The sequence below is a fragment of the Lepidothrix coronata genome, unplaced genomic scaffold (assembly GCF_001604755.1).
Source record: "Lepidothrix coronata isolate B3197 unplaced genomic scaffold, Lepidothrix_coronata-1.0 Scaffold191, whole genome shotgun sequence".
Classification (NCBI taxonomy): domain Eukaryota; kingdom Metazoa; phylum Chordata; class Aves; order Passeriformes; family Pipridae; genus Lepidothrix; species Lepidothrix coronata.
Genome location: NW_016690371.1, coordinates 1534766 through 1550059, shown reverse-complemented (window position 1 = coordinate 1550059; position 15294 = coordinate 1534766). Strand labels below are relative to the sequence as shown.

The following is a 15294-nucleotide window of genomic DNA, read 5'->3' as shown; positions in this document are numbered from 1 at the left end:
CTTTTTAGATTAAAAACCTGTTGAATTTCCAAAATAATTAATTTCTACTTTGATACCCACATTCCCCCTTGTTTTATCAAATTCCTTTATCTTGTATCCCCCAGCTCCTCTCTCCATCCCCTCATGGGGTTTCCCTGGTGCTTTGTGTGAACCCTCATTTTGATTTTCCGTTATTTGACAGTGCTGAGGAAAGTCATTGCAGTTTGAAATAATATTGTTGAGAAACAGGGACCGTCTGCTAAAAGAATATTGTGGTTTACTTTTTGGGTGTAATTACTTTATTGTCTGGTAACTTATTTCCTTAAACACTCATTTTCTTATTTATCTCTTTCAGTTCACAACTTTGACAATATTGCAGTATCTATCTCTAAATATAAATGCTATGCTAAAAGCTACTAAACTAGGGAAAAGAAGAAATGAACTAAACAGAAACAAAATCCCAAGGGTAATTATCTATTAACACAGCACCAAGCTTCACCAAAAGATCTGTGGTGTTCTATTAAATGTAAAAGTTTAGAAAAACAAAATCAAACAAAGAAAAAGAGAGAGAGAGAAAGAAAGAAAGAGAGGAAGGGAGAAACAGAAAGAAAATAACATATGTAAAAGCAACAGAAAGCAGTAGAGTATGATAGTAGAGTATGATAGTTTAAAAGTGGCAAATGGCTAAAAAGTGGCTGATATTTTTGAGGCCATGCCTCAGACTGGTGAGTGAGAGTCATTGGTTTATTTTAACAAATTTTAAAAAATTTACTGGAGGCAGAGTGACTCTCGCGCCTCGCTACCCCTCAGCAGACAGAGTGGCACCTCTTTCAGGACCCTTTTCTATCACTGAGTAGTTGCAGAGACAGAATAATCTCCCAGCAGGAACCCTAATTATTCCTCCCCACCAGGGCTCAGGTGGAATTACCTCCAGTCCTACAGAAGGCAGAGTACATAGGTGTCCTAACAAAGAAAAGAGACCAAAAATCAAACTGCCACCCTCCAGGACAGAATGTGCCCTGAGGGATGACAAGAAAAGCACAACAAAGGTGATGAGGGGGCTGGCTGTTACATGGTCCTGGAAATAAAATGGTAAAGACAAACATGAGAAAGTGTTCCATCTTGGTAGTGGGCAATCGGATAAACCCTTCATTTTTTAAGCATACTCATGCCACAGTTCTCATACTGCAGTCCTTGAGTCAGGGACTACCTACCAGTTAATTTCCTTACAGGGGAGTTTTCCCACCGTGCCAAGAATCTACACAGTCTGTATTAGTGCTGCCCCAATGCTGATCACGAGGAGGAGGTTGCTGATCACAATTGCCATACAGGGGCAAGTGTTATTTCACTGCTCTCATGGAACTGTTGCTCTGAGGAGAATATACTGTCATGATCTAGTCCTGACATCCAGGAAAATCCCTAAAATGATGCCCTGGGATTAACCAGTGCAATGTCAGAGAAAGCTGTGACGAGAAGGTAAAATTCAAAATCAAGGTATAAATAGTCCCTTCAATATATAGGGCCAAATTACAGCACTCTAACTGGCATGTCCTGCTAACATCCTCTACCTTCCTGACGGACAACACGGAGCCACCTTCAGAACAAGGTATGGCTCAGTTTCAGTAGGATTTTCTGGAGTCCTAAGGAAATACCAGCACAGGAGCTCAGCAGCAGCACCAATTTCAAAGTCTGTGTGTAGACGGAGTCATTTTTAAGTATCATGATTACACTAATTAGGTTCTGCTTAGGTTTTAATTTGCATTTTAAGGATTTGATTATCCACCAGTAAAAAAAGAGACTGATTCTCTCATGTATTTTATGACAGTTTGTGACACAATCTGCACTCTTGTGTTTACAAATAAATAAAAATAACATATGTAAATTAAATTATGTTTCATTCTGTACCATTGCTATCAACAGCAGGTAACTAACAATGCTGATTTATATTACTAATAATAACATTCTTATAATAACATTCTTACAAAATTTATTTCATAAATCCCTGCTCTACTATTTCAAACTCTAACTGCGACCAAGAGACATAATCCATTTTTAATTGCGATTCAATTACCCCTTTTTTCATTAAATTAAGTTTAAGCTGCAAGAATATGACTACTGTGCATTCAAACAGGGATACCTAGAATTAAAAAAAAAAACAAACATGTCCCCCAGGAGTTTCTGAATAACAGGAGGGTTTGCCCATAGGCTTTTTGTATCATAATATGTTGCCATGTATATAATTCTATTAAAATTAATATATAATAGTATTTGTCCTATAAATTAGATAATATAAATTAAAACATTGTTAGAAGAATATGTAAATTTGCCTTTTGTCTACTCACTCTGTTTTTGGAACTTCTTTTCTAAGCCAGTAGAAATCTGATTGGGCTAAGTATTTGCGAGTTTGCAATACATTGCCAAAATAGTCACTTTCTGTAAACTTCAGCTGTATGGATAAAGCACAGACATTTTAAAAGCATGTCCAAAGAAACAAAAGCTGTCATAAAAAGCATAACTTCTATTTTTTACAAGATAATCACCTAATTTTTCAGCAATTATGGAAGCAATTAGAATTTTCACATTTTGGTAGGAAGAATAAATGTTTTATGATCTTAGTTAAAACACAGAAGTGGAACAGATGTACACAAGGGTCTGGAACGCTGGAAAGGCTCTTTCCTGTGCAGAGAGGTGTTGAAGAAATCATAAGCACCCAACAATGGATTGCAGATGGAACTTCTCTTTTCCAGGAGGAAGTAGGCTTACTTTTATTTTTAAAAGTGCATTTTAAAACCACTTCTAACAATGTCACAAAGTCCCCTTTCTCAGTTTGCTTTACATTTTATAACAAATACTTCATACTCTGTGCCCTCTGAGGGTTCTGCCACTGCTTTCTTACTGTTTCTCACATTAAATACATACAGCCATAGGGCTCTGTGCTTCCATAAATTTCCAAATCCAATAGCAATTACACATACACATACAAATAACCATGCAGGCAAAAGGATGTTAATAGTTCATAAATCCAGATGATATCCCTGTCATCAACTTAAAGCAATCCTAGGATTTGAGAGGAAGTTGTATTTCAGATGTAAACTATGGTTTTGCAACCACGATTAATAAGTATTTTTCACCAGACATTGCCATTTATCTGGGGAAATGCTTTGTCTCATTACACTGTCTTCACAGCACCATCTCACCCTATACTTCCCACAAACAAGGACTAGGCTGGTAAAGTTGGTTCTTCAAAGTTTTCTCAATAAATTAGGTCTCTGTTTAGTGTTTGTTCATGTGTTCTGGCAAAGATGACCATGTCTCTTTATTTTACTGGCTCAGGATTGAATTTAGGGTTCTACTTTGCCTGTGACTTTCAGTAATACAATTCATCACATGCGTGCCACAGTCGGAAAATGGTAACATATATTGTTATTGTTGTCACTGATGATGATGATGATGATAACAACAACAACAATAATAATAATAATAATTTGTCTTCCTGCCTTAGTTAGGCTGAACAGGTCAGGAAGGAGTCCTCCCATAGTGTCTTTGCCCAGCAGCCAGCACAATAGGCCCATACATTGATTAGGACATCTTGACAAAATTATAAGCAACAATCATAAATAAAATTCATAGCCTGGAGAGCCTATATAGGGCATCATAAAGTGTGATATTCTGAGGTAAAATGCTTGTTGTGTTTTTGAAGACCATTATTTTGAGAAGAAATGCTTTTGGTTTGTTTCATTTTTATAACTAAATACCAATTACAGTGTATGTTTAACCTTTAAAATGCTTTTTATCAGGAAGGTTCTTTGCACCCAGGTGCATTTTACTCCCCACAAGCCTCACGATCTCATTTAGGCATGCCAGCATTGACAATTTAGACATGAGAGCTAGCACACTTAATTAAAAAATAACATAAAAATAACCAGGCAAGCAAAACTCCAGGTACATGCCAAACAAAAGACAAGCTTTGATTTTAGACAGCAGTGAAACAGAGCAAAGAATAGCTGCAATATGTAAATGAAGAAAGCTGCAAGTCTGACACTTACTGTTTTGATGTCTTCATTAATATATGTGTCATTCATTATAAACTCAGGGTAACCAACTTTCGCCATAACTGCTTTTGCCTTTGAAAAAGAAAATGAGAAAAAAAGTGTTGACAGATAGAACCACTTATCAACATACAGGTTTTTTTTCCCCTGCTCTCTTTCCATTTTGCGATATTATACTTCCCTAGAGGCATCTTAATTTAACTTCAAATCAACTTGCCTACAAGGTAAAATTGGTGCCACAAATGAGCTCGGCATCACAAGGCAGAGGGTCCAGATTCTGTTGTTAGATTATCACAGTGGGTCTGTTGTTGCCTGCAGAGCTTTTGCGTAGTTACAGCTATGTGTTTGAGTGCAAAATCTCAACAGCTGACTTTCCCTACCAGTTTTTGTGTTAATCAGATGGTCAAATGTCTGTTTTTACAATGTTTTCCAAAGGACAACAGAAAACGGTCTGTTTTGCTATGGCACAGTAGTTGGTACACATTCAACGCTTAAAACAGATTTGATACACAGATGTGAATGAACCTTGGTCCCAGCAAATGCAGACTGGTGTATTTCTACTGAGGGCCACTTCTATTTGCATCTGAAGATGGGCACACACTCTTCTGAAGGACATTGTGCTTTCCTAAAACTACAGGACTAATTTTTGTTTCGTTCTCCAGTTTTTGCCCTTTCCCTAATGTTAGTAAGGGTGTTAAAATAAGACACTTCACTTTTCATTAACTTTGCTTTTTTTAACTCTTTTAATCATGACCTGGTCCCAGTATTTATGCATAGCCTGTGTAAACACTCCAGTGTGAAGTGATAGTAGCTGTAGATGAGTATTACCACTTTGTAAATCATGGTGTGAATGTATAAACAGCCTGAGCATTCTTCTCACAAAAACACCAGCAGGCCACCCTTACACCCAGAATCTCTGTGGAAACAGAATTTTCCAGAAGAAAAGCAAAAGGATACAAAAAGATAAGACTACATACCAAGATGTGAAATGTGACAATCTGTAAAATAAATTAAAGCTGTGATGGACTAGGGTAGCACTAAGCTTTCATTTTGTATGTTTTCAGGATGCTGAGTGTATTTTCCCCATAAGTCTTTGGAATTTCCTCCACCCCTCAAAAAGCACTCTTTTGGACATTTGTTCTTCAAACTCAGATGTCAAAACTCAAATGAATATTGCAAGATATGAAATGCAATACATTAATTGGCCTCTAAACCAACTGCAGATGTACCAACCCTGCATTCTGTTCTCATGAGCACAGCCTGGACCCCTCTGGGGTCCACCAACTTCCATTTCCCTCTTCAGAGGGTGACTACTCAAAGGAAGATTCCCCTTCCTGCACAATTATATCCTTTCTCCCTTCTGCCCCTCCATAGTATCTCAATACAACAGGGCCTCCTATGACAGCCAGAATTAGAAATGGCTGTTCCACTACTGTAAGAAGGAACCTGATGGAGGACTCCCCCCATTTAACCAAAATAATTCTGTCTCCTCTTTTATTTTTCAAGAAGAAAGGCCACTTTGCTTCAAACTCCTTCAATTTCTCAATCTCATTTCCAATCCGAAGTCATAATCCTCCATTTGTGACATAACAATTAATTGTGGTTGAGATAATTAAGATGTCACAAACAGACGATAACAACTTCAGGTAGGAAATTAGCAGCAGGAGCAGATGATCTCTTAAGCAAGAAAGATCCCATTGTCATGCAAATTGCTCTAGTGATAAAGCAATGGAAGAAAAATGCTGAATGGGAAATATGAAATGAGCCAAATAACCTCTCAACAGAATGTTTTCTCAGTTTTCCAGAAGGTTTATCAGTCTTTCAAGATATTTTAAATGCTGTGGGGAGGAGAGAGAATAAAAAGCTGGGGAGGAAGCACTATTCATCTGCAAGTTTGTAGGTAATCAGGAGTGTCTAATTTTTTTCCTAGTGGTGGTGTCGGGTCCAACTGACTGAACTTTGCAAGGAACCACAAAATTTTCTTTACCATTTCCCACGTTTAAATTCCAGTTAAAACTATCCTTGAAAAAGGAAAGAGCAAAACTCATAAATTTTAATTTCTGCTAAGTCAGCTGCTTAAATGAGTTTGGTGAATCTCATGTTCTGCATGAGTTCCAGAGTACCTGTCTGAATCACAGTAACCTTTGTGTTGAATCTACTTAATTGAACACCTTAAGATTTGAATTAAACGGATTTAATTTAAAAATTGACAAATATGATGAAGAATAAACCCTTTAAAAACAATTTATAGTGCAACATTTAAAAAATCAACAGTGGTTTTAAATCAAATGTAAAGATTAACTGTGTCAGCATTTTACTAATGATTTAGTCAGTACAATGTCGATCAAAAATTTTTGATCCTGTTTTGGCATATAAAAGAACATCTTTTGTTTAGAGCTAGATTACATCCTTTAAAAGCACTCTTAATTTGTATACTGTCTTCCAAATAGAAGCAAATAAATTCATGCCTCACTGGCTGTAAATGCAAAGGAGTATAAAGCCAGCCTAGATCTGGCAGTGCTTCTTTGCTGAGAGATGGGCTCTGCCCTTAAACACATGGTGCTAATTGTCTGGTTGTTACCAAAGTAATGTCCATCTCCACCACATGGACATTTTGGGATCTTTGTGGAATATCTGCCACATCCTTCTCACTCTCTTCTTCCACAGCAGCCCCCTGAGGGCAGCAGCTTGGGACTGCCAAGTTTTGGCCCTTTTAGACCTCACTCTTTAACCAAGCATCTCTAAGGGTGAAGATGATGCCTCCAGGCTCCTTAATAGCTGGTCTGACATAGGTTGAACTAAAGATCAAATATAATCACATAATCTCACAAGTAACCATATAATTAACTTTTTTAAAATTTTATTTTATTGACACTTACACCCTTTACTCTTTTCATAGCCCTGCTGCATTAGGAAAGGAAGATGGGAAGAGTTCTTCAGCCAGACTGCCTCAGGAGAGCTGGGCACACTTGTCAGGTGACACATACTTTTGCTTTGTGACATGAAATTGAGATTTCTAACACAAGAATAAAATAGTTGGGCACCACTATACTATGAGGTATTCTTTTATAAAGGCTATATAAACCCCTAGTAAATAACAGGGGTTATTTACTCCTGGAGAGAGTAAAGTAAACTCAAAAGGTAATGCTGCTTCCAGTACTTTGATGCTTTATCAATGTCTAAAGCTGCCTGTATTTTGTAGTATAGATAGATAGCTAAGGGGAAAACGTTATTTTATTGCATTTGTTACTTAAAAGTTCTTAGCACAATATGTGTGGTTTAGAGATCTGAGCAGATAAGACAAAGCTGATGCTGACAGTGAAGGATGTGTGGCTCTTGGTTGAGGAAAATGTTTCCTATGGCCAAAGCAAAACCTATGAGAGGACACAGGAGGCCCTCTGAAGTCCTTGATAATCCCTCCAATTGGGATTTCTCCTAGGAGCTTTGCATCAGGTGCAAACCTGCTCAGCTGAGCCCCACACACAGCCCAATTTATTTACACAACTGACAAGGTAGAAAGTATCATACTGGGAGCAGGTTTCTGAATTTGCGTGTTGGAAGCCTTGTTTCTGTGCCTATCTTCTCTGTTCAGTTGTGTAATATTTAACAGCAGTTTGAAGACTCCTTATTTATACAGCACAAGGAAGTGGAAATCTCTTCTACAATTGGCTTGCTCTTTGATAATGATGTCAGTATTTTCCCCTTGATAAGATTAAAAGTATGTTTAAGGGACCAGCATTCCCAGAGGCATCCATATGCATACAGGGAACTCAAATGAAATGTGACAAATGTACAGGAACCAGCCATGTGGCAATTGCACATGAATCCACCATAAACACACCATGCACAGTTTTATGGTTTAAAGGCTCATTTAATTCCTTTTTCTAATTTGCATATTAAATAGCCACGTGTACAGGAAGAAAAAGAGTGATGGGGTACTTCCCCCAGCTATTGTTAAGCGCTCAGCCTACCTTGGGCTGTTGAGTAAATTAAGAAAACTCATCACTGCAGTACTCTTCTGTCACTGACAGTAAGAGGCTCTCACAGGGGGTGACACAGAGAAGCAGCTCACTTTAGAGTAAGTCATGATAACTGTTTTCCAGCCCAGCACTCAGAGAGAGCAGGCTCTGAGGCAGAGGACCCAGAATGAGATTACTCCCTCCACCTCTCATTATGCATGGAAGTTTCCCCACTGACTTCAACAGAGTTGAGATTTTATCATCAGTGTGTCTTTCTGTCACAATGAGAGCACTGCTATTCAGTTTACTACTGAGACAATATAATAAAAGACCTTTCACTCTTGACTTAACAACTTGCCAATGTGGGAATGCACAGGTATTTCAATGCTCCAAAGCATCCTAGTTTCCATTCTATTCAAATTCTCACTTGACAACCAAGTGTGTGAGCCATCTGAAAGCCTTTTTTGCCACTCAGAGTATGATCTGGATATTTTATATGCTAGCAACACTAAGTACTGACATATTGTACTTACTGTAAAGAAAAAAAAAACCGCAACACATATCTCACCCCTGACAAAGTTTTATGAGTCTGACACAGATCTTCTGTATATCAACTTGACTCAAAATAACTTTGTGAAGATCATTTTCAAGCTTCTAAATATATAAAAAATTAATACAATTACAGTTCACTGAAAAATTAGCATGAAATACATTCTGAAAGCTAAAATCATTCACGGCAAAGTAATGTTCCATTTAATTACAAAGATTAATTCAGCCTTTATGTACGTGTCTGGTCATTTCATTTTTCATTGAAAACAGATAATTCAAGAGCCATCTGGTAAAACTGCTGCATAAATATCACTGCATCTAACTAGGTCTTACGTATAGAAAAACTAGGAAAATGGAGTTATGGATCTTGGCAAAACACAGAAAAGTTCCAACACAGGGCTAAAGCCCAGTCCTACAGATGTCAGTAAGAAGTGACCCACTGATTTGAGTGAGAGATAGACTGGGCTCACCTTAATGATGCATAGTATTTCCTTTGTGGGGCCACATGAAATCTCAGGGATTTGCACATTGTCAAATACAATCAAAAGTGAAGTGTCAATTCAAACATGAACACTTGGCCTGAAATGGCAATTTTTAACAGTACTTGATCTGCAGTGAACTGTCTGTAATCCATACTCCAGAATATAGATAATCATTAAACTATTTATTTTTAAACCTTGGCTTTAACTGTCCTCTTTTATTTGCATGTCACAATAATAAAATAATAGAAACTGAGTAGACTTTTCAGGAGCTAGTGTTTCATTTAATAATAATTCACATACCACCACCTCACACTGCACCATAACCATGCCCTATGTATTACAATAATTGTTTTGAATGCTCTAAAATAATTGATTATGAAGACAAAAAATACAGTTCTCATTCCATTCTTGTAATAGCTTGAGGCCAGGGGAAAAAAAATAAATCTAGTGACTTAAGTGAGTAATGACACCCATCACATACACATAAAATTGCTTTCAGTTAAATACACATTGTAGTTTCAAAACCAGATGAGTCTATTTAGCAGCTTTGTGCTGCCAAATGAAAAAATGCGCTAGTCCTCACTCTTTTTCCCTGTTCCTCTCATCTCTGTCCATACTTCTGCTCATGCTGCTTGCACCCACAGCCTCCAAAGGCTGACTCAGCTCCTTGCCACATCTTTCTGTGAGACTGCTTTCTGTGAAATTCACTGTCACAGCAGGAATCTAACCAAATATTTTCCCAGCCAATTTTCCACCAGATCAGTGAGCTGAATTACTCACTACTGCATGGAAAGACCCAGCAAGTGCTGGAATTGCACAAGAAATTTTCTGGGGACACACGATGTGGGAAAGAAGACTTACGTGATACACTAGTTACTTCCTCCTCTGAATCACGTTTTGAAACCAAAGCCTCACTCAGAGAAAACTTACTGACAAGAAAATACTATCTAATACACTTAAAATACCATACAATACATTATAATACTAGGAAACAGAGAGGAAAAGGGACACAGCAATTCCTAAACAAACTGTTCGCTGGGATTATATGTTCAGCCATAATAGCTACTATCTAGCAAGACAATATTACTATTACTAAGCATAAAGATACAAGCACTTAAAAGTTTAGTAGGACTACCATGGACAGAAGAGCCGGAAAAAACAACAATGTACCTCAGTGACACTCTTTCCTGTCCTAAATCCCTTTCACTTCTGGCTCTCTGGAATACAAAGACTCAGTCACTGGTTCGAGCACTGTGATGATAGTTTCACTGGAATTAACTTTTCAGTTTAAACTAATCCCACATTAAATTATCTTTTCTTTTTTTTTTTTTAGCAATAGAACTGGACCAAGTCACAGAAAGTGGGAAATTAGTATATTTATTTTGGTTTTACTGATATAAATATACTAATTGACTGTGATATTTTCACAAGTGTTAACTCCTCAGTTCAATGCAGCAGTACAATTAATAGACCTACTCCTATTCCTCCTACCATCTTGGTTCCAAATCCATTCTGCTGGCAGCTTTGCTTTAATTTTGCTAGGAAAAAGAAGTCCTTTGCTCATTATATTTGAATGCCATTTTCCATTTGTAACCTCTGTATGACAATTATGATGATTCCATAATTTTGTACAGAATATTATATATAACAGACATAAATTCTGTCTTTCATTAACAGAATCATAAGTCTGTAAATTAAATACCTTTCTTTGTGGCATAAAAGAAACACATAAAATATCTTCATCTTTGATTACACAATACATAAGAGCACTTATACTGCAGACCACGACAACCAAGTTCCTGGCAAAGGATGTGTTTAACACCTTATAACACCCTTCCTGTCCAAAGCACTTTGGTCAGTTTTAAGGGTCTTTGGATTCTCAGTGGAGCTGAAATGATGCTCATGGTCCAGAAAAAAAGGATGATGTCCAGATATGCAAACGACTCAGCTACGGCATCATGGCACCACACCAGCAGTGACAAGTCTGCTCCAGCATGGGATTTCTGCACTGGATTCCCTTCTGCACACCTGTGGAGCACTTAGGGCATGCCTATGTGTGGACAGCTAGGAGCTCCTCCAGCTACACATCAAACAAGCCAGAAGCAAGTGTTGTGGTCTGAAGGCACAGACTACCATTAGCATCCTACTGGTATATATATGTCTCATGGTATATGCTGCTAAACTGCCTTTGACAGGGCTCTAACAGCTTGTGCACCAGAGCTAAGCTTGGACACACACTTGGCACTTTAAAAAGCTGTACCTTGTCATGCCTTTATTTTCAGGAAATACTCCATATTTTTTAATACAACTGTGTCTTAAAACAAAAAAGCATTAGCCAAATACTCCACCAACTCAAAATTCTCTTTGTGTTTTGAAATTACCTGAGATATTCTTACTGAAAAAATTTTGCAACAGAATCCTAAGGATTTGAAATGGCACAAAAAAAAAAGACAGCTTTGGCTGGACTTTATTATGTTGGTGAGCTGCAGAAATTATTATGTTGCATTTTTAATAGAAACTCCTTCCTGGATTTGTTTCACTGCTCACCCCCAAAGCACCTCGTGAGTTGACCCATACTCCCACTTTCATGCCACCTCTTGATAGAAAAACTTCCACCTGCTGCAAAAATCTTTTCTGCTGTTTTTGTATTAGCTCTGGGCAAGCAGCAAGCTTAACAAAACCCACAGCACTGGCAAAATGAAAGTCCCCAGGGACCCAAAACCCCCAGTGTGCTGAAGAGTGCACCAAACACTGAGAGAGGGGCAGCCCCAGGGATCAGAAAAGGGCAAGGAAGCTCTCTCCCCATCACAACTGTATGGGATGTGATTTACCACAGTGTTTCTTGTTCAGTTCTATGCAAAACTTTGAATAACCTGTTCCAAAAAGTGACAACTTCTGACCTTAGCCTCTGCTTGCATCAGTTCATATTCATTTAATATTTTCAAGGTTAAGCAAAGGTTGCAGGGCAATTATTTTTTTTTAATAATGAAAAGCACATGAAAAATTCCCTTTTCATTTCTCATTTCACAAGAGAGCTTCAGCTTCAGTCTAGATACAGCTGGGACCAGACAAGGCAGAGACTCCTTTTAACACTACTCAAACTGGCTCAGGTAGCAATATACAGGACATGGAGATCACCACAGCCAGGAAATGCACGTTTATTGGAAATCAACAAAGAATGCTAATTAAAAACCTGAACGTGCCCTTGTAGACTTCTCCATACAGAGAATGGGTCTCTCATATCTCAATATCTGTTACTGCTGAGCTGGGGAACTACATTGTCTTTGTAATTGTACCTCTACAGGAGACAGGTTTACTTATCAAAACAAAAGAAGATAATGAAAGTTAAAACTGAAACTGTCCGAGACTTCTAGGGGTGGTGGAGGATCTCTTGCCCTCTGGAAGAATGAATCTGTCTTTCAGCATACCAATGCTTTCATGTTGCATTTCTGCCACAAAAGCTAAAGATTCACTCTGGTCCCTGAGCATCTGCAGGTGTGTCTGTCCATCTGTCTCCCTTCTTCTATTTCAAGCATGAGATTTGTCACAAGTGTTTTGATGTCACACACCCATTCTGGCCCTATGGAGTCGTGGCAGAGTCTGAAAAATGACAGCTGTGAGATCAGGGTTAAATACAATTTCCTCTCCCTTCACCTGTTTTCCACTATCTGTTTGCACGGTGCTCAGGTTATTAATGGAACTGACATCCCTGCACAACTGAGTGAGCAGTAGCAGCAGCCAGATAACAAGGGAGAAGCTGACAGCAGCAATCTAACCCCAGAGATAAGAGATAAGCAAACATGCCATGGCTATTAGTTTCAACTCTGGCCAATGGAGAAGAACATCTCCTGTTGTTACTGAACAGGAAAGCCCAGTCCTCCTGAGAAGGTTAAATTAAATTCAGGATGTGAGAGATTATTCTTCAAAAATTAAAGTTTGTGATGAGAAATAAATATTTGACTTAAAAAAAAAGGCAATGTTAATCTGATGGAAAGCGAAGACCTATATTTATTCAGAGAAAAATACTGAACACTTCTACTCTAGAAGGAAAGTACCCTACCTTCTCTGTATCTTTCAGGTAAAAAAATATCACTCTAAAAATTGGCATTTTCCAAACAGCTATCTCAGTGATGGTACAGGAGTGGTAGCCTAAGAATCCTGACCAAATTCCAAACTAGGTAAGTAGTGACTCTGACTTTTCTGAACTCCGATATATTTCAACCTTATGAGGAGACTTGCTCATTGCTCCTTGCAATGCAACTACAAGCAGAACCTTAAATTTTTGAATACAGACAGAGATTACCTCAGAGGTCTTTTCTAACCTAGTTGATTCTGTGATTCTGTAATTTCAGAACGCTCACTTCCACAAAGGAGAAGTGTGGCCAAGATTCCATTGGCACTCAACTAAAGTACACTTTCCAGTTTAGAAATGACAAGGTTGTTTCAAGAATATGTGAATCAACTTTCTAGTAAAATCAGTAAATTTGGAAGTCAGCAGTCAGCCCTATTGGCTTTTGAACAGGAATGAAGTGCCTAAATGCAGTTAGAGCCTTTGGAAATTTCTCCCTCTTTTCTTAGTTCTTCTGAAGTGTGTCTAGCAGCTTCTGTAAGTGCTCTGAAGCAGTCTTACACTTTGTGAAGTTCTCTAAGAAGTGCTGGCCTTCATTCCTGAAAAAGCCTACTTGAAATAAGGGAGGCACTGAGTCTCGGGGCTGGTCTTCTGTTATATTTTCACATTATTTTTCATAGGATGAGTCCACAAACCCCACAAGAAACAAAAGGCATTTTTAATTTTTGCAGAGCACCCAGTGACCACTCTCAAGATTGGATGATTTGTCATCTTTTTGAAAAATTAGCATGGCATTGAGCAAGATTAATTTCAGCTCCTGAAGCTGTGGTGCCTGGCCTTTTTGTCTGGGCATGCCTCAGGTCTTAATGAAATGTTATTTTTCAGAACTGTATCTAGTGCATGCCCTGGACAGGCTTTGTGAAGAAAAGCAGGAGGCTCCATTCTCCCAGCATGTATTTCTTGTGCCAAGGTTATATAGAAGCAAAAGTGAGAACAAGCATAGAACAGTCAATGAAGATTCTCTGGTTTCCCCACTACAAGAACACAGGGGGAAAAGGTGACATTTTCCAGACCAGCAAAAGAGATGCTTTCTCACACAGAGTACAGTGAGGCAGTGGAACTCATTGCCTTGGGAAGTTGCAGATGATAAAAATTGTTGCGGGTTCAAAAAGTCATTAGACAAACTCACAGCAGGAAAATATGAATAAATACAAAGAGACCGCTTCTGGCTCAGGAAACAACTGAGCTGCAGATTGTCAGAGGCCAGAAAGGGATAGCAGGAACATGTCCCTTTATGCTTGCCCTGTCCTTACATTTATCTCTAAACATCTGCTAATGCTTGACCACTGTCCGAAGCAGACATTGGACCTCTGGTCTGAGCAGTATGGCAGTGAAATCACCCAAATGTGAAGAACGAGAGACCATAGAGAACTGGGAAAGATGGCAGGGACTCAGATAATAAACTGCAGGGCTGGATACGGCCAGTAAGTTCCAGCTGAGAAACGAATGGCTTCAGTGGGAGAACCCACGGACACCTACCTCCTTTAAACTACCTATACTTTGTTAAATCGGGGCTTGTACAGATGGCTCTTGATTTCCTAAGGGCTATTGGCCTAAATTACACTGTGTTATTTAGGGAGGTTTGCTATAGCTCTCTGAAGCAGCAGAACAAACCCTGTAGGCTAAACAAAGGCACCAAACACTGCCCGAGAGAGCCACCTATAGCTGAGTACTGTCCATGTATTTTCCTGTGCTCCTCTTGACTCAGAGAGATGTGAAGAAAACAAATGTTGCATATACAACTTCCTTAGAGAGAAATAAAGCAAAGCAGCACGCAAGTTCAGTAGGGAAAATATGATTGCACAGTGACCTTGGGATTTGTGCTCCATGACCTAGGGAGGTTAATAATATTACAGAAAAATCTTACTACAGGAAAAAAAAGCTTTTTTGGCTTATCATCCATGTTTTAAAAATAGTACTGCGAAGCAAAAAAAAAACCAACTTCCTAATAGGAAGTTATTCTCTTGCCATATCCTAACAGAATATTTTACAAGAGAACCACAACCTCTCAGAAAACAGGCTTTTGTGTACAAGTCTTTTTCAAGCCTCCAGTTAAACTCAAGCACAAAGGGCATTTCAGGAAGGAAAAATAGAGATTAATAAAATAATGGTTCCTGCCCAGGAGTGGGAATAATTTAACATCTGAG

The 15294-nt window shown here is 38.4% G+C and overlaps 1 protein-coding gene and 1 long non-coding RNA gene across 2 annotated transcripts in view; one reads left to right on the top strand and one right to left on the bottom strand.

Moving 5' to 3' along the window:
- Positions 1 to 15294, bottom strand: part of PHEX (phosphate regulating endopeptidase homolog, X-linked) — a 99717-nt gene that overhangs the window by 30011 nt on the left and 54412 nt on the right. Inside the window, exons 13-14 of the mRNA XM_017831507.1 lie at positions 4026 to 4103; positions 2322 to 2425 (exon numbers count right to left, since the gene is read on the bottom strand). Of these exons, the coding sequence (XP_017686996.1) occupies positions 2322 to 2425; positions 4026 to 4103 (182 nt within the window). The remainder of the gene's footprint in view (positions 1 to 2321; positions 2426 to 4025; positions 4104 to 15294) is intronic.
- Positions 5710 to 8240, top strand: LOC108505469. The gene is made up of 3 exons (XR_001877523.1): positions 5710 to 5928; positions 6942 to 7004; positions 8132 to 8240. It is a non-coding gene; the product is annotated as an uncharacterized LOC108505469 (long non-coding RNA).